This window comes from Microcaecilia unicolor, chromosome 13 (assembly GCF_901765095.1).
Source record: "Microcaecilia unicolor chromosome 13, aMicUni1.1, whole genome shotgun sequence".
NCBI lineage: Eukaryota > Metazoa > Chordata > Amphibia > Gymnophiona > Siphonopidae > Microcaecilia > Microcaecilia unicolor.
This window is the reverse complement of record NC_044043.1, coordinates 78,280,816-78,301,367: the sequence shown is the minus strand read 5'-3', so window position 1 is coordinate 78,301,367 and position 20,552 is coordinate 78,280,816. Positions and strand designations below refer to the sequence as shown.

The 20,552-nt window shown below is 42.4% G+C and overlaps 1 protein-coding gene across 2 annotated transcripts in view; it reads right to left on the bottom strand.

Moving 5' to 3' along the window:
• The window catches only part of TP73 (tumor protein p73), a 240,611-nt gene extending 225,979 nt beyond the window's left edge, over window positions 1-14,632 (bottom strand). For both annotated transcript variants that reach the window (XM_030185833.1, XM_030185834.1), the window contains exon 1: window positions 14,375-14,632. In XM_030185833.1, the coding sequence (XP_030041693.1) occupies window positions 14,375-14,436 (62 nt within the window). In that variant the 5' untranslated portion in view covers window positions 14,437-14,632. The remainder of the gene's footprint in view (window positions 1-14,374) is intronic.
• Window positions 14,633-20,552: the final 5,920 nt, after the last annotated feature.

Genomic DNA, 20,552 nt, shown 5'->3' with positions numbered 1-20,552 from the left:
GACTGTATCATGTAATTCATACAGTTCCAAACAGATGTTACGTCTTGAGGTTCAATAGAACTGTTTAAGAATCCAATGTAAATAATGCTGAATGCTTCTGGAGTCCTGTATGAACGCCAAAATGAAAGCCTTCTTTTTGGCGTTCATACAGGACTCCAGAGCGTTTTTTTTTTTTTTTTTAGAATCATTCAGCATTATTTACGTTGGATTCTTAAACGGTTCTATTGAACCTTGACACGTAACATCTGTTTGGACCTGTATGAATTACATGATACAGTCATCTCGACCCCGGAAGCAGGCGCAGGTGTGCGCCGAAACACGGCCCGTGTCGGGTCGCTATTAATAAAGGCTGTATCATTGTTCCAGTTCTGGAGGCCCTTTTCTGCTTTTTCTTTGTGGCTGTATTCTGTGTACGATTGGACCCTCTCTTTTTTGCTGTTAGAAGAAGTATTTTTTTTTTGTTACATTTGTACCCCGCGCTTTCCCACTCATGGCAGGCTCAATGCGGCTTACATGGGGCAATGGAGGGTTAAGTGACTTGCCCAGAGTCACAAGGAGCTGCCTGTGCCTGAAGTGGGAATCGAACTCAGTTCCCCAGAAGCAAACTCCACCACCCTAACCACTAGGCCACTCCTCCACTGTTGCTACTATTTGAGATTCTACATGGAATGTTGCTATTCCACTAGCAACATTCCATCTAGAAGTCGGCCCTTGTGGATCACCAATGTGGCCGCGCAGGCTTCTTCACGGAATGTTGCTAGTGGAATAGCAACATTCCATGTAGAATCTCCAACAGTAGCAACATTCCATGTAGAATCTCCAATAGTATCTATTTTATTTTTGTTACATTTGTACCCCGCGCTTTCCCACTCATGGCAGGCTCAATGCGGCTTACATGGGGCAATGGAGGGTTAAGTGACTTGCCCAGAGTCACAAGGAGCTGCCTGTGCCTGAAGTGGGAATCAAACTCACTTCCTCAGTTCCCCAGGACCAAAGTCCACCACCCTAACCACTAGGCCACTCCTCCACTCCTTGATTCCTAATGATCAGTGACATTTGTACCATGAATAATCTATAATGTTTGCCCCAAACTTCAATCTGATGGTATTAGAGGCTACAGTCATAATTGCAATCCTTGTAAAAAGACTCACACACTGCACCGTGAATAAGGAGGTCCTCTAACCTTATTCCAATTCCCCAAATTACCGGCGCACACAATGGAAAAAGAATTCTCACCAGGACTTTGTATACAAAATACATTTTTTGTGAGAGAGGAGGTTTTTTTAGGAGACAAAATTTAAACCCAAATGCCTGAAAGTGAAAATGGAAGAACACCTGCTTGGTTACATACGACTAGTCCCTGGGTTCCTTCTCCTATGAGAATGCTACTAAGAAACACCAGGCGGGCAATTAAACTCACCAAGACTGGTAAAGGCAACAAAGAGAATTAATATCACCAGATGGAGCCTTCTAGGGAACATGTTGTTCTCAGATACAGTGGGTATAATATGATTACAAAAGGGGAAAACACCAACAGGCAGGTGTTACAGCAGTGATACTGAGGTTATGATTCAGGCAAACATGTCCATTCTTTCCTAATGTCAAAAAATGTGGTGTGGATGTAAACCAAAACTCAAAAATACTAAACAAATCCACTAGATATAACAGGGAAAAGCCTCAAACAGCTCGGAGACACTATCAAGGGTCTCTACAAGCTAGGCGGACTGAAACAGTCCTCTCTTCGTCATTGGCAAAAACCCTGAAGCTATAGCAATAAAAATTCACTACGCTAAAGCCAAAGAGAGCCATGCGAGAACTCCGTTTGCAGCCTGAGACCCTGAAGAAGCAGCGAAACGCTGGCCACCGTCGGCTCAGGGCAGCGCTGGAGGGACCGCACAGCGTAAGCAGCATTGAGAACATTTAAACCACGAACAGAGATAAGTGGATCTGTTACATGCATATACGTTCTAGAGTATTCACAGCAGTATATCTATTGCATTGAAGAGTGATTTATTAATGAAAAAAATAAGATAATATGAAATAAAATTTGTTGGCTTTAGCCTAGTGAATTTTTATCGCTGTAGCCTCAGGGCTTTTGCCAATGACGAAGAGAGGACTGTTTCAGTCCGCCTAGCTTTTAGAGACCCTTGATAGTGTCTCCGAGCTCTTTGAGGCTTTCCCCTGTTTGCAGTTTTTCTATATCTAGTGGATTTGTTTAGCATGAAGTCCAGACACACTAATAGAAATGCATCAATACACTCTCTTCTGAATTCTCTTCCCCCGTATATTCATCACACTTAAAAAACTCTACCCACAGATAAAATTGTTATACCCGAATGTTCTCTTGCTATTGTTCTATCGCCCTATCATTTTCCCATTGTTACATTCCATTGTTCTATTCCCCCTAATGATATTTTGACTTTGTCTTCCCATAACTCTTCACAATGTAACCCATAATCGTACTGTAACAGATTGTATTTCCACCATTCACAATGTATTGTAAGCCACACTGAGCCCGCAAATAGGTGGGAAAATGTGGGATACAAATGCAATAAATAAATAAATTCTTTCCTAACGTTTTAAAGAGATGAGTATGTATTCTTGTAATTAATGCAATATTTATAATGCCAGCAGAATCTGAGGGTCCCTTTTACTAAAGAGAGTTAGAATCTGGGGTTAGTTTGTCTTTTTTTTTTTTTTTTCAACAGAGGAAGACATATCATACAAGCTGACAGCATAGTTAAGAAACAATATGATCCCATCATCGGGCAGAAATGTCAATGTCGGTCTATTACAGATGTCAATGCTGAAGACAACCTCCTTCTCCATTTAAATATTTTGGTAATGATACAAAGAAAGTAAAAAGAACGTTAAGAACAAAATAAAGAAAAACTAAAACAAATGTAAACAGAAATGGGGGTAGATTGTCCTTATCTGAACATTGTTGTCCTTATATCTGGAATATAATTGTACATGAAAGAAAAGAGGTGTCCTGAAAGTCTCAAGAAAGCAATCAACTGAAAACAACAGTCCAGTGCTGTAGACGGTCAAAGTTTGTCCCTTAAAGGCCCCCATATCTTGGTCCACTTTTGTAATGATTTCTATTGAACTGCAGTAAGGTACTCCATGTCATAAATGTATCTCAATTTGTATAGCAATTTACATACTAAAGGGACTCAAGGATCTTTACATGAAGCCGCAAGGACCAATCTAGCAGCTTAGCGTGTCTTAATAGGACTTTCCCACAAGCTAAGCCAAGATTCAATGCAACTTCTTTTAAATATATTTTTTCCAGTCATGCACTGATGTTCACATTAACACACAGAACCAGTGAAACATTAATGCGGAGGCATTTATCGCCTCCTATTTTGGAGGCGATAAGTGCTCTGTGTTAACTCCACATTGGCCAGGGGGCACACAGTAATGTGTACCCACTAGCTGGTTAACACTTCCATGCCCATTCTCCATCCACGGCACACCCCCTCCAAAAAATATTTTTTTAAAAATAGGCAACATGTGGTCAGCGTGCAGTAACAGGCAAAATACTGCAAAATGCAGTATTCAGAATCAGATACCCAGGAGCAGCATTAACATCCTCCTGAATAGCAGCAGAAATGGACCCAAACTTGACTGCCACACAAGTTAGCCCATATATTTTTTTTTACTGTCAGCTTTCATGTCTGCGCATTCAATTGAACTAACATGCACAAATTCCTGGAGGAAAAGTCCATAGTCTACTATTGAAACAGACATAGGAAGCAACTGCTTGCCCTGGGATTTGTAGTATGGAATGTTGCCACGATTTGGGTACTTGTGACCTGGCTTGACCACTGTTTGGAAAACAGGATACTGGGCTAGATGGACCATTGGTCTGACCCAGTATGGCTACTCTTACTGTATATTCTTATGGCAACCATGCTATGTTGATCAATGCTATTAACAAGATTTCTTTTGCCATCTGATGGCCTTTATTAAAGCAACACAATAGTCCAGAAATAACCTGGTTTGCTGGAATATTATGTTGATCCAAAATAAAGAGATAAAGAGCCCTTTTACTAAAGTGGACTTTGCACGTTCTAACGAGGGACCTTCCTGTATGTTAAGCCTGAATTTAAGATGGCACTTTGTAAGGCATTTCTTTTTTTGTTTTTTTTTGCAGGTTACGTGGTACCATATTAAATGACAGCAGATAAAGACCTGAACAGTTCATCCAGTCTGCCCAACAGTCACACTCGTTATCAAGTCATAATTAAACCAACAATGAAAGTGGGAGGCCCTTTTACAGAGCGGTGGTAAGCCCAACGCAGGCTTAACACTTACTCTTCCGGGACTACATCCGGCCCAATGCAGCCGCCGGCAGTAGTCCTGCCCCAAGCGCACTCCATTTCCAGGGAAAAAAAGAACCCCCCCCCCCCTCCCGGAAATGGCTTGCACAGTAATAACCTGGTGGTAATCGAGCATCGCAGCGTGCTTCCCGATTACCGCTGGGTTAGCGCGGGAGCCCTTATTGCCACCTCAATGGGTGGCAGTAAGTGCTCCCTGCCGCATTGCCATGTGGTAAGAGTTCTCTTACCACATGGCCATATGTGTCTGGGGGCTTTTTAACCCACTGTGCTAAAAAGGGCTCTGGCGTGTGGGAAAAATGGCCCCCACCCTAGCGCAAGGCCCCTTTTCCCGCAACTTGATAAAAGGACCCCGTGATGTAAAATACTTGATCATGGTCTTTCTTTTGCATTTCTGGGACATAGACCATAGAAGTCCACCTGGACCTGGCCTTACGTTACAGCTGCTAGAGTTGCTGTCAAAGCCCTTTCCAGCCCATCCTGAACTGGATTGCCATATACAGAACACAGACTGTGCCCGCACCAGTCCTAGTTCATCACAGCCAGAGTCGCCATCTAAGCGTCGCTCGACAAATCCACATACATGCAGCCATTTAAGTTATACACTTATGTTCCCATTAGTCTGCAGTACCTGCAAAAATATTAGTGCAGGGAGCACTCACTACTACGAGGTGCTAACTGTTCCCGCATTAACCCCTCATTATCCAGTTAGCATGTGCTAATCCTACAGACTAGTTGAATAACATGGGAGCTCACTCTCCACCCACAAAAGGGAAAAAGGAAGTGATAGTGCCGTTGTATAAGTCTCTGGTGAGACCTCATTTGGAGTGCTACGTGCAGTTCTGGACATCGAAAAACTCGGTGCCAGTAAAAGTGATATCCTACATGCCATGCTTAAAGTTAGGCACGGTTTATAGAATAGCATTTACACCTGGGGATCGCGCCTAACTTTAGGCGTGGCAATTTGCATACATTTGCACCACTGAAATGTGGTGCAAACGTATGCACCTAAATTGGGCGCATATCCCCTGTATTCTATAACAATATGCGTAAATGCTAGGAATGCCCCAATTCTCCCCATGACCCTCCCGTTTCCACACCCATTTTTACTTGTGCAAAAATATTAGGTGCAGATCCCGTGCCTACATTTACAAATGTAAGTTCTAATTAAATGTAATTAGTTCCAATAATTTCTTGTTAAAAAGCCAATTAGTGCTAATTAGCTTGTTATTTAATTAAATTGCATGTGCAAATTGGGCACATGCCCAAATCTGCGTGCGCAGTTTCTGGCAACTTTTATAGAATTAGGGGGTTAATGCCTTTTAGTAAAAGGGCCCCTAAGTTAGCACAACCTACAAATAAATGTTGCTTTTCTCCAGGATCAATAAGGCTAAGAGAACTGTTTTCCTGGAGTACATTTATGTTAAACTGTACCTGATGTACACCACACCTTGGGTGAATCTCTTCATTAAGACAGTTAATAAAGCCCAATAAATAAATAACATAATACAAATAGTCGTAACCTGGTTCCTTTGCCCTGAACACTGTACAAATACCAGTTGGAAGTGATACTCAGCACTGTCCCAAGGACTGTGCCAGTGGTGCAGCTGCACAAACATGGAGGGATGCAAAAATTGCTCCCAGCCCAATGTCACCTCTGATTGGTGGTGGCAGTGGGGGTGGGATGGGGGAGGGGACACCAACTGGCAAGTTGCTCAGGGTACAACTGTAACTCAGTACGGTTCTGGTGATACTTAGGTGATTTGGTGAGTTTGTATATAGCAGGATTCAAAAGAAGTTTGGATAAGTTCCTGGAGGAAAAGTCTATGAAAATATTAGCCAGGAAGATTTGAGATAGTCATTGCTTATCCCTGGAAATTAACTATCAGAAAGGTATCTGCCAGGTACTTGTGACCTGCACTGACCACTATCAGAGCCAGGATGCTGGACTCAATGAACTTCAGTCTGATCTAGCAGGCTTTCCTTCTGTACTTAGATTTCATATGATTTCACTATGCTCAGATATTAATATATACAGTGGAACCCTATTATTTCCCGATTTGTGAAACATGATGCTCTGTTTCTTTAAGTTTGTGGAGGAGGGCAAGGGCCCTGTTATGATAAACGACTCTTGTATTATACTTACTAATCATTGTGCAAGGTACTGAAACGTAAGCATTCAGGTCTGTTCAATAGTCTAATTGTTAGTTTTTAGAAAACCACAATCCCCTGTGGCATCATAATTAAGCACAGTATGATATACACTAAGGACCGGATTCAGTAAATGACGCTGAAAAATAGGCACCAGGAAAAATTAGCAGTCAGCACTACTCTATAAAGGGCGGGACTTATGCCAGCTGAAAACTCACGTAAATCCTGGTGTACAAGCTGGGCATGAATCCCCAGAATTCTAGAACACTGTGTGCTTCTTTTGAGAATGCTCCGACCTGCCCTTGACCCTCCCATGGCCACACCCCCTTTTGAGTTGCGAGCTAGGAGGTTTGGGTGCCCAGGCTTATAGACTAGCCAGATGCATGCGTAATTCCTAACTGATGCCAATTAATGTCAATAATTAAATAAATTATGTCCAATTATTGATATGAATTGGCTTAGAAATCAATTAGGTTGTGACCACAACTCGGGATTGTGCCAGAATTTGGATGCGGATAATTGGGTGCCCTTTATAGAATCCAGGGGTAAATGCTAGCTACATTTTATGACACATTATATTGTTCTGTCTTTATTGTCTCAAGATTCCCTCTGCAAACAATATCAAACAAAATTTCTTGGATGCTTTTAAATAGGGATGGGCTGTCATTTGTGACAAAAGATTGTTCACTGATAATAATGTGCATTTTTAAAGAGTACACACCAGATGTAAAGAGAGAATACATTTCTTAAAGAGTGCACCCTAGTCCCTAATTCTATATAAGCTGCCAAAAACTGTGTGCTCAAATATGGGCACACACCCAATTTAATTGAATAGCAAGTCAATTAATGCCAATGAGCAATTATTGGTGCTCATTGAAATCAACATGCACATGCGTAAATTTAGACACATGATCTGCACCTAAATTTTGCGTGCATCCTGGAAAAGAGAGCAATGGAAATGGGAGGGTCATGGGTGTTTCAAGGTAGAGGATGGACGTGGATTCCAGTTACGTGCAAAATATAGAACAGGAAAAGTTCTCTACGATGACGAATCACAGAAGGCAAAAGTAGAGACTAATAGACGATTCACCACTGGAGACGTGAGTCCAACAGTCTTTATTATATCAGAGATAACGACCCGACACAGGCCGTGTTTCGACGCTAAAAAGCGTCTGCATCAGGGGTCAATAAATACACCAAGTAATGAATGCAAAACGAAGAGTCCTACTTGTATATGTGTTGTCAACTATCCAGCATATTCTGTTTGGTGCTACATGATCAGTGAGTTGACAACACATATACAAGTAGGTGAATCGTCTAGTAGTCTCTACTTTTTCCAGTTACGTGCGCAATTATAGAATAAGCGGGTTCCGCGTGTAAATTTAGGCAGAGGCATTTGTACCACATTTCCATTGGTGCACATGGATGAGCCTAAATTTAAGCACGACTCCTGCTCTTAAGCACTATTGTATAAACTGCACCTAACTTTAGGTGCGGCTTATAGAACAATGCTTAAGCGGGCTGGGGGGGGGGGGGGTTCCACGACAATTTTTTAGGTGCGATTCATAGAATTCATCCCTATGTTTAAAGAGGGTGCACTCTTTCTCAACAGTGCAAACTCTTTAAGAAGAATGCACCCTCGTTCACATAAAAAGCACTTAGCCTTCCAAAGTTCCATAGGTTTCTATGGAACTTTGGAAGGCTAAGTGCTTTGAAAATATGCCTCATAGTTCCCTGGATTCTATATTTTTATTTGTTACATTTGTATCCCACATTTTCCCACCTATTTGCAGGCTCAATGTGGCTTACATAGTACCGTAAATGCGTACGCCATCTCCGGTAGAGAAATAAATACAAAGTGATGTTATGGTCAAATAAGGAAGAAAAAAAGAAAAGGTTCACACCTTCCACAAAATCACCAAGGAGAACAAATGCAGAGCGGAAGAAAATCCAATCCAATCCTGCCCTCATCTGACGTAACTTCCGCAAGGGCGGGACACAAGGAGGAAAGGAGGCCCGAAGGGAAGCGATCTGCTGCCCTGCTGCCTGCAGCGCTTTCACACGGAGGTGAGAGGCGCTGTGATTTCAATGCAGGGGGCCCAGCCCGGTGGTGAATGGAGGGGGGCGAGTGGAGGGGGGAGCGGTGACCTCAAGGGGGGGGGGCGGCGGCGGGGGGGGGGGCCTCGAGCCCGGCCCAGTCTTTCGGCGGCCCTGTCTGGGGGAGTGTAGAGTGGGCGTGTTCTGCACTAATCAATTAGCACAGTGCATTGTCACATGCAAACCGATTAGAACAGGCTTAGCATGTGAGCCCTTACTGCCAAAAAAGAGGGGGGGGGGGGGGGGGGGGGGACAATGCTTCCACAGTGAATCAAGGAAAATAAAGGAGTGGAAGTCAAATGTTCCAAGATCACTCAGACAAAGTCCAAACATCTTAAAAGCTCTCTATTCTTCACTAATAGTTGTACAGTCTTGACCAGCCACAGATTTAATAAGGACTCAACAAGGGCCGTGTTTCGGCATAAAGCCTTCCTCAGGGGTCAATAGTGTCAGGAACTGACAAAATGTACCTATGCAAAACTACCAGGCTTTTGATGATAATCAATGGAAGGCTTCAGGCTGGCAATTTACTGGCAAAAGATTCTTTAGACAAAACGCCTACATAATGGGTGGAGGTAAGGGCTCACACGCCCATCTATTTTAATAGCCATGTGCTAATGGCGAAATTAACGTACAGCCATTAAGACAAAAAATAAGAGATTTGCCCATTTTACCCCAGTGGTAAAAATGGCCTTAGCAAGCAGGAAAGACCTGCATAAAGGTGCACTAAGACCACGTTTTACTGCTGTTTGGTAAAAAAGACCCTTAATTTGCTAATTGGTAATAAAAACCAATAATTGGTCTTAGCACTATATTGCATTAACTTGTAGTTACATGATAACTGCCGTTAGTCACTGTTCCATAAGTTGTGTGCCCAAAATCCATTGTGCTCAACTGCAAAGAAGACGTGGACTTCAGAGAGGAATGGGGGGGGGGGGGGTCGGGGGCATGTTAGGCACTTATGTGCACTGGTTATAGAATACTAGCATTTTACACACCATACTCTACATTTAGGCACAAGCATGTACACCAGCCATTGAATGAGCACAAGCGCATGTCCCTAAAGTCAGGCGTGTAAATGTAGACTTGCACTCTATTCCAGCAGTGGCGTAGCTATATGGGGCCACGGGGGCCTGGGCCCCCGTAGATTTGGCCCTGGACCCCCCTGCCGACGACCCTCTCTACCCCCCTCCCGTCGCCAACCCTCTCGACCCCGCTCCCACCTCAAACCCTCCCCCGCCGTGGGCTACCTTTGCTGGTGGGGACCCCAATCCCCGCCAGCCAAGGTCCTCTTCTTCCCGCGAAGGCTTCGTTCTGTCTCTGACATCCTGTACGTTTGTCAGAAACAAAACGAAGCCTTCGTGGGAAGAAGAGGACCTCGGCTGGCGGGGATTGGGGTCCCCACCAGCAAAGGTAGCCCACGGCGGGGGAGGGTTGGAGGTGGGAGGGGGGTTGAGAGGGTCGGCGGCAGAGGTCGTCAAAGTTGGTGGTGGTGGTGGGGGGTCGGCGGCACCGGGGGGGGGGGCTAAAATGTGCCCCCTCACACCTCGGGCTCTGGACCCCCCTCCTGCTGAAGTCTGGCTACACCCCAGCATGCGCCCAAAACCGGCCTGAGCCCTCAATGCCACTCATTGATCTAGTGGTAAAGGCAGACACGCTACATGCTTGGTGACCGGTTGGCACGCGCCAAGCGCCAATTACCACCGGAACTGGCATACGTAGGAGGAAATAAATAAATAATTCATCCAAGCGTTATGGGCACTCACCAAATCTGAAATTACTGCCAGAAGAGCATGTTGGCCTGGTGGAGGTCTCATTTGGGTGCGCGCTGCACACGCCTAGAGCCTACCACGGCTTAGTAAAAGGGCCCCACAATTGCCTTTATCGAATCTGCATTTACCCCTAATTCTCTAAAGGCTGCCAAAAATTGCACATGAACATTGGGAAATGTATCTAATTTGCACACACAATTTAATTGAATAATCAGCTAATTAGTGCCAATAATTAGCCTTTTAACAATTGTTGGCGCTAATTGAAATCAATTAATATGTCCGCACCTAAATTTCACACATGTCGGGGACAAGGGGTACAGAAATGGGAGGGTCATGGGCATTTCAGGGCAGAGCGCATGGGTTTGGATTCCAGTTATGTGCGCAATTATAGACTAAGGGGTTCCGCAGGGAAATTTAAGCAGCGACCTTTGCACCATGTTTTCATTGGTGCAAATGGATATACCTACATTTACACAGGACCCCTGCGCTTATGCGCTATCCTATAATCCATGCCTAACTTTAGGCGTGGCTTAAATGAGGGGTTTTGTCATCGATTTTTTAGGCGCAATTTATAGAATTCACCCCTTAGCACACATCATCCCAGTGACTAACTTTAGGTGACCATTATAGAATTAATTACCCTCGTAGTGCACACTCCTTTACAAAGTGTGCACACTCATCATTACATTTGTTCTACAATGAAATAAAACAAACAGAAAAAATAGACACAATGCTTTTGGCTTCCCATCCCAACTTGTAAATATGTCATTCAATATTAAAAAAAAAAAAACCATGTAACCATTAGTGAAATGAATGGTAGAAGATAAAATAAGCAGAAGAGAGTAAATAAGTAGAAATGTATTGAAATAACATGGCCTCTACTGTACTACTACTACTACTTATCATTTCTATAGCGCTACTGTACACTGAACAACTGTACTCCAAAAATGCAGAGTAGGCAGGGATGAGCCAGCCGAATCCACTGCTGGTGGATTACGACTCCAAGGTCTGATCCTCGGGCTGTTGCAACCTCAGGGTAAAGAAGGGAGGCCTGGCCCAAAAAGGCAGGGCCGGCTCATGGGATAATGGTGCCCTGAGCCAACTTGCTTTGGTGGAGCATCCCACCCCCATACCATTGCTTCTGGCACCTCCTCCCCCCCCATGGGGTTCAGCAAAGTGGCGTAGCCACAGGTGGGCCTGGGTGGGCCAGGGCCCACCCACTTAGGGTTCAGGCCCACCCAACAGTAGCATACGATTAGTGGTAGCTGGTGGAGATCCCAAGCTCTATCAGCTGAAGACTTCCCCCTGATGGTAAGCCAAGAAGGAAAGAAGCGTTTTCTCGCCAGCTGAGATATTTTTTTGGTGGTGGTGGTGAAGAACACTTAGTGCCCACCCACTTCTTGCCTAGGCCCACCCAGAATCTGTTGTCTTGCTATGCCCCTGGTTCGGCATCTCTCCTTCTTGTGGGTTGGCCGAAAGCAGCCTGTCATGTTGTTGCTGCTGCTCCTGCCAGCCACCGAGAGACACAGCCGGGGCAGGACTGTCCCCACACCTGGGCCACCGTTTCATGCCCCACCATATTTGGGCCATCCCCCACATTCGAGCTGCCGCCCCTGACCACCCCATCACCTTCCTGTGTGAGTCAGTCCCTCAGTCTGTTGTCTCCTCTCCTGCTCCTGTGTGTCAGGACCTGGATGATTGCATTAACGCGATATCACGTTAATGCAATCATCCGGATCCCACGCGCACACACAGGAGCAGGAGAAGCAGACCTGGAAGAAGCAAGCTTGCCGGTGCCAGGCCCCCCCCCCCCCCTTAGAGGCCAGGCCTGGGGAACTTTGCTCCCCCTCTCGGTGGCCCTGATGCCGGCGATCAACAAAAACTTTACAAGACAATGGGGGAGTGACAGAGGTGAGGTAACACTGTCAGACCCACTGAGAAGGGGAAGTGAGAATAGGAGAAGCTGGACCTAGAGGGGAGGAAAAAAGGCTAAACCTGTAGACCAGGTGAGGTCAGAAGCAGTGGCGTAGCCACAGGTGGGCCTGGGTGGGCAGGGGCCCACCCACTTAGGGCTCAGGCCCACCTAACAGTAGCACACATTTACTGGTAGCTGGTGGGGATCCTAAGCTGATGGTAACGAAAATGCTCAGTTTTCAACGCATGCCTGCTGCAGACTGCCAAGGTGGAAAGAAGCATTTTTTTTTTGGGGGGGGGGGGGGGGGAGAACACTTGGTACCCACCTACTTCTTGCCTAGGCCCACCCAAAATCTGTTGTCTGGCTACGCCCCTGGTCAGAAGCTGGGTATTTTAGTACCCTTAGTTGCCACCACCCTGGGCCAGAGCCACACCTTGCCCAATGGTTATGCCGGCTCTGCAAAAAGGGACACCTTATATCTAGAATTAGGCTGCATCTATACTGGTTTCTGAAGGTAACCACAGTCAGAGAGTCCCTGGCTGAGACTCGTCACAGCAATGACTGGGGTCAAATGGTGGAGGGAAAGGGTTAAAAATGGGGAAGGGGGCAGGAAGAGATTCCCAGTTACCATGAATGAGTGCTGATGACGCCAGCAAAGTAGGGATTGAGCTGGAAACCTAAAGGAGTAGAATACAATTGCGTTGTCCGGTATAGTTCTGGTTATTCCCAGCTGCTGCGTTTGAGACTAAAACTCTCCAGAGAGTTTTCATTTGTTCACACTTTAAAAAAGCAAGAAACAAGTTTTCGTTACAAGTTCTGAAGCTGTGCTTCTTCACCTGTGTTGTGTCGGCCAGCTGATTCCACCGGCTTCTATAGTAACCTCCATAGTAACAGAGCCCGGCTCCAGCAGGGTCACTGACATAATCTTCCAGCATTACACAAACCGGAACGCTGCGGTACTCGAAAATCCGGCAGATACGACCCCAGTTTGATAGGAGAGGTTTGGTGAATTTCTTCTTATTACCTCTCTGCTTTCAAACCCTGAGGACCTTCTGATTATTCTTGGAACTCCGTTCTTGCATTAAATTACTTTGCATGTCTGCATCTTTATTGAGTTGATTTTTTTTTTTTTTTTGCATTTTTTCCAGTTGCTTTCATTGTGTTTCCATAGTAAATACATGCTTTGCATCATGGAAGGTAAGCAATGATACTACATTATCATAATACAATTTGTATTTGTGTGTCTTTGAAGAATAGTGATTAGAGAATTATCGAGTTTTAAAAGCTGTTACAAAAAGTGAGCCTCCCTTAAAAAAAATCACATTTAAGATTTATTTTTTTTGTTAATTTACAACTTTTGGTCAATCTACTTCCCTTAAAGTGTTTTTTTTCCTCAGGAAAACAAAGTTATATGTAAGCCTATGATAAGTGAAGCCAAAAGAATTATGTACAGTTTCGAAATGTCTTTGGAAAAGCCATTCTCAGCTAAGATTCTCTATTTATTTTTTTTCTTTTTCGTTTAATGTTCTTAAAATCGTTGCATTTCCAAATCGAAAAACAAATTAATTCTCCAAAGATGAATACGATGTCCTCTGGTGATTCCACCCTGGTTTTAAAAATGCTACTTTTTCCTCATTAACATATTATTGGCTAGTTTAATTATAATTAGCTTGATAGTAAGCCAAGCATAACAATCATCACATGACTTATTTTAAGTACTTCAGCAAGAACAGTAAATATCAATGATTGACCTATATTGGTCGAACTTCTCGGTCGAGTGTCAGTTTTTATTCTTTCCAAATTAAAAAAAAAAAAGCATAGGAAATGCAACATTTCGTTTCTTTTCCTCTACGTCTGTTAAAGTGTTTTTTTTTTTTTGTAATATAAAAGATGCCTTTCTGTCGTAATCTAGGACATGTTGTGACATTATTTACCTACAGTTTCCGTGTTAATTCATGTCAATTTGAAGGCGGAAAGCAAAAGGTAACAGGGTAGCAAATTGGTTCTGCAAATACATTGGAGTCTCGTGCTCTTTAAAAGCAAAACAAATCAAACCTATAAAGCTGTAGAACATCAAAGTATAATAACCTCCTTACCTGTAATCCAGTTCGGCAGCGAAAAAGCCAAGGGAGTACAGGGCGACCACTTTCACTGGCATGGATCGGAGAGAGAGAGAGAGCAGATCTGTTTCCTCTGCCTGATCACTTTTTCACTGGCGTGGGTAGTAGGAGCAGCAGCGGGTCTGTCTCCAGGACTGGATCATTTTCCCTGGCCTGGATGGGAGCTACAAGTCTGCGTCCGGGGTTTGAGCTCCCCTTGTAAAGAGTTTGCCCACTTCAAAGCTTCCCCTAAGTGCAAAGACCAGCTTTCAAAGCTGCCTAGTACCACGGTCTCCCGGACAGGTTCCTTCTGGGTAGTGCGTTCAGTACGAGGTTGTAGTCACAGGATTTCCCTTTAACTCCTTCCTCTCCCTAGAAACGTGTCCTCTGTCCTGCACTGGGGCAGGCGCAGCTGCCCCGGAGGAGATGCTTGTACCGGTGCTGAGGAACAGACGACCGGGGCGGGGGGAGGGGAGGGTGTCTGCTGAGAGCTCTATAAGTAGGAACCTATGGGGAAGAAAGGAAGCAAAAGAGAGGGAGGCCTGGGAAGCCAGGGGAGGGGGGAGGAAGGAGGCGTTAGCCGCCTTTTAGCTCTTTACAGGCGGGAAGAGAAGAGAGAGACTTTTCTCACTCAGGGAGGAGGAAGGGAGGTCAAACAGGATGGCAGGCTTCGGATTTACCAAACAACCTGCTGAGCGCCAATGATTTTGTGCAAAATCTCGAGTTGGAAGTTTTGTTTTCTTCGGGATAATATTTCATCCGAGATTTTTATTAACTCCCCTCTCACCCCCCCCCCCCCCCCCCCCACCCCACCTTCTGTTTGTTTGTGAAATAAAAGACGCTCTTACCTCTCTCTGTAAGCGTCTCCTTACTGCCGGGGCGTGGAAATCTCATTTGCAAATGGCTAATCTTCACTGACTATATAAACAGTTTATGACTATACTTATCTTTCCATCCCCTTTCTTTCTGCTCTCTCATCCGTCCCCTCCCCCCCCCCAAAAAAAAAACTCTGCCCCAAGCAGCACATTGTTCTCTTTCTGATTAAAATAAATAATAAACTTTAACATTTATCTAATATTTCCTCTTGAGTAAAGTGGTGTGGTTGGTAGCCCTGTTAGTCCACTTTTAAAGGTAGAAATAAAACAAAACAGAGAAAAGAAAATAAGATGATACCTTTCTTTTATTGGTCTAACTGCACATTTTTTTTTATTAGGTTTTGGAAGGTAACCCTTCTTCTTCAGATCGGAAAAAAAGGCCAGATGCTAAAGAGGAGAATCAATTTACAGAGACATCATATTCAACATCACAGTATTTGCCAAAAAACCAGAACACTGAATCAATGATTTTATGGTGAAAATACTAAAAGGAAAGTTTAAAGAAAATCCATCTTAAGTAGAGGAGTGTGGTAGCCGTGTTAGTCCACTCTTAAGGTTATCAATAGAAATCAAACAAAATAAAACATGGAAAAGAAAATAAGATGATACCTTTTTTATTGGACATAACTTAATACATTTCTTGATTAGCTTTCGAAGGTTGCCCTTCTTCGTCAGATCGGAAATAAGCAAATGTGCTAGCTGACAGTGTATATAAGTGAAAACATTCAAGCATTACTATGACAGTAAAATAGATACCATTGGAGATTCTACATGGAATGTTGCTACTATTGGAGATTCTACATGGAATGTTGCTACTATTGGAGATTCTACATGGAATGTTGCTATTCCACTAGCAACATTCCATGTAGAAGCCTGCGCGGCCACATTGGTGATCTGCAAGGGCCGACTTCTACATGGAATGTTGCTAGTGGAATAGCAACATTCCATGTAGAATCTATAGAAATCAAACAAAATAAAACATGGAATAGAAAATAAGATGATACCTTTTTTATTGGACATAACTTAATACATTTCTTGATTAGCTTTCGAAGGTTGCCCTTCTTCGTCAGATCGGAAATAAGCAAATGTGCTAGCTGACAGTGTATATAAGTGAAAACATTCAAGCATTACTATGACAGTAAAATAGATACCATTGGAGATTCTACATGGAATGTTGCTACTATTGGAGATTCTACATGGAATGTTGCTATTCCACTAGCAACATTCCATGTAGAAGGCTGCGCAGGCTTCTGTTTCTGTGAGTCTGACGTCCTGCACGTAGATGCAGGACGTCAGACTCACAGAAGCAGAAGCCTGCGCGGCCACATTGGTGATCCGCAAGGGCCGACTTCTACATGGAATGTTGCTAGTGGAATAGCAACATTCCATGTAGAATCTATAGAAATCAAACAAAATAAAACATGGAAAAGAAAATAAGATGATACCTTTTTTATTGGACACAACTTAATACATTTCTTGATTAGCTTTCGAAGGTTGCCCTTCTTCGTCAGATCGGAAATAAGCAAATGTGCTAGCTGACAGTGTATATAAGTGAAAACATTCAAGCATTACTATGACAGTAAAATAGATACCATTGGAGATTCTACATGGAATGTTGCTACTATTGGAGATTCTACATGGAATGTTGCTATTCCACTAGCAACATTCCATGTAGAAGGCTGCGCAGGCTTCTGTTTCTGTGAGTCTGACGTCCTGCACGTACGTGCAGGACGTCAGACTCACAGAAGCAGAAGCCTGCGCGGCCACATTGGTGATCCGCAAGGGCCGACTTCTACATGGAATGTTGCTAGTGGAATAGCAACATTCCATGTAGAATCTATAGAAATCAAACAAAATAAAACATGGAAAAGAAAATAAGATGATACCTTTTTTATTGGACATAACTTAATACATTTCTTGATTAGCTTTCGAAGGTTGCCCTTCTTCCTCAGATCGGAAATAAGCAAATGTGGTAGCAGAAAGTATATCTTCACAAGACCAGAACACTGCACCAGTGATTTCACAGTAAGAATACTGAAAGGTAATTTTAAAACAATACAGGAACGTAAGACCTTTGAAATAAGAATGATTGAATATTTTGACACCCAACAAACAGGACTTAATAAGGATCTGGGTTTTCTAACCCATTATAAACCATAAGCTGTATTTCTCTGTTTATTACCCTCCTCTCACCTACCAACACCCATTCTGTTAGAATATCAATGAAATGCTTTGATGTCCCCATGCATACCCCCACCCTCCCACTCTGTCAGACTGTCAAAGTAATGCTTTGATGTTTCTCTTATATATACTATCTGCCAACACATTTGCTTAGTTCCGATCTGAGGAAGAAGGGCAACCTTCGAAAGCTAATCAAGAAATGTATTAAGTTATGTCCAATAAAAAAGGTATCATCTTATTTTCTTTTCCATGTTTTATTTTGTTTGATTTCTATTGATAAAGAAAATCCAGGAACTAAGAAAGACCTCTGAAGTCAAAATGATGAAATATTTTGACACCCACCAGACAAAGATCTGGATTTTCTATCCCATTGTAAGCCATAACATTATACTGCTTTATCACCCTCTTAGCACCAACCCATCTCTCCCTATCTCTCACCTAACCCACCCCACTCCTCCTCCTGTTTTTCTGTTTCACTCATATATTCTGATATTTGTCTTTTTTTCTGATATTTGTCTTTTTTTGATTAGCTTTGGAAGGGTTACCTTCCAAAGCTAATCAAAAAACGTATCAAGTTAGTCCAATAAATAAAGTATGATCTTACATTCTTTTTCTCTGTTTTATTTAATTTCTATTTAATACATCTAATATTTCCAAACTGAAATTTGAGTTGTACTATTTTATATATCGATGGTTTCCAGCTTGGTTCCAAGCAGCATAGCTTTGTGATTGTACTTTTAAATACTCGTTTTATCGATTTATATAATAAGGAAAGATAATACCCCCAGTTAAAGGGGGACACCCAACAAAATTTTTCATGCCCCTTCCCTCTTTCCCCAGATGTCTAACAGTAAATTAAAAATATGGAAGGGTTGTAGCCTTATCAACACAGAGTTTGCACCTTCTTATACTGCTTAAACTCTTTTACGCCCGAGAACATAAAACACAAGTCCACGAACTTGGAGCGTAAATCAAAAAGTAATTTGATAGGTGCGGAATATATATCATTTCATAATTAGACAAGCGTTGATAAAAAAGTCCCACTGGCATTCTTGGTAGCTTATTCTTTTATTTTGTATTGAAAGTACAAGTAAAACTGAAATTCTATTTTATTGAGCAGCTGCTGCGCAATAATTCAAAACACATCCGAGAACACGGGAGAAAAGGAGAAAGGTTGCAAAATATCATAAAAGGTTGATTCTAAGCAAAAGTTCGTAAATTTCTGCAACGAAATTGTGCGTTTGTATAAAAAAATTATAAAACATCCATAATCTTTTATTGTCTTATTTTTATTTTTAAATAAAAGCATATTTTTTCGGAAAACAACTATATTTACATATTCTCTATTGTTACAGACTGATCTTCAAAGACAAACGAATATCTATGCAGTCTCTTGTATATTTTTGTTCGGCAGCTTCTAAATAAAAGTGGATTGCAAATGTTTTCTGTATAAATTGTTTATTTCTTAGCTGCCAGTACAATCCATTGGCAATTACAGAAATAGCTATGGTAAAAACTCAAATTAGTCATCCCATGCCTTAATTAGTCAACCTCATTGTAATTTAATAGTCGGTCCCACTGAAAGTAGAATTACTAATTTTATTGATATTGTATATACACTTTCAAATCTTCTACTTGTCATGCTGCTTCTTAAAGAGTGACCGTATCTGAAGCCTGAAAACACATCTAGGCAAAGTCGATCACGAAACTGGTAAAAATTACATGCAGCATTTGAAACGAAAGCTTTTGCAATTCAGTTGTATGCGGTTTCTGGGCATGCACATAACTATCTGTCATATTTTATAGCTAATATTGGATAACAGATGGCATTTATTTGTCAAAAAAAAATCCCTTAATGTCCAAAAAATGCTCAATAAAACTTCACATATATTTTTTTTCAAATCAAGAAACAAGTAAAAAAAACAATCTTAGAAATGTTAATTCTGGACTTTTGACTTTTTGACTACAGTAAAGCAAACAATTGTTAAATCTTAATTAATAATACCTCCACTTATTAACTGAAATAATAAGAAAAATATTGAATGGGCCTTAAGTTATCTGTATGTAAATCTATGTAAGTCGGTAATTAACGGGGTTTACACAACACACAGACTATGCTCACGCTGCAAAAGTGAAAGGTTTTTAGTGCTGGTAGAATTTCGCATTCTACTAACAGAAGACAAAACTATGATCCTATAAAAGAGAAAGATTGATGGGAATACAATCCTTAAAGCCTTATGAAACAAGTAGGCAACGACATAGGAGCCAGCTCTGTGAGTGCTTGAGCACCCCCAATATTGGAGAAAAATGTATTAATTTTGTGCAAGTATGGGTAGTGTGTGATGGGTTCAGCACCCCCCAAATATTGTGAAAAGTTGCCTCCTGTGGGCACCGTCATTACTACAAAGAAACTGTAATGAGATCTGCAACGCCCATTTGACCCAATTACCATAATAACGATTTTATTTGTGCAGTGGCCGATTGTGCAACAAGAGGGCAGCTGAGGTTTTCTCAACTTCTGCCAAACGTCTTTATAAATCATTGGTCTGTCTATAAAATTAACGCCTCATTCTTTGCAAAACGTTACCACATCTTTCCACTGCCTAGTGTATATATTACATTTGTTTAGTATACGGTAATTAGCAGTGTTCACAGCACAGGTAATAAGATCATTTCTATTCGAAATGTATTTTTAGAAAAGACTTTAAAGCTACCAAAAATTCATCCTGCCCCATTGCTCTTGCTTCCGCATAAAGCTGTGGTGCTATATACAGCAGGCACATCTTGGAAAACATGGAAACAGCGGACACAACAAACCGACTCGGGCTCACTCAGAGGAGAATTTCTTCTTCTTCTTTTTTTTTTAAGAAAAGCATATCTATAAATAAAGCACCATGTACACGTTTCATCCCAAAAAGTGTGACAGTAAAAACAAAAAACAAAAACATACATCGAAATCAAAAAGAAAGGAGACCTAAGAAGAAGACCAAAGAGAGTGGAGGCGTCAGAAACAAAAGACAGACAAGTCAATCGTTTGAACAATCTGGTCGGTACGGCTGCTTAATATAAGCACAATTTACGTAACTCCTGCTGGTCTTCTTCTCTTCCCTTGCATAACC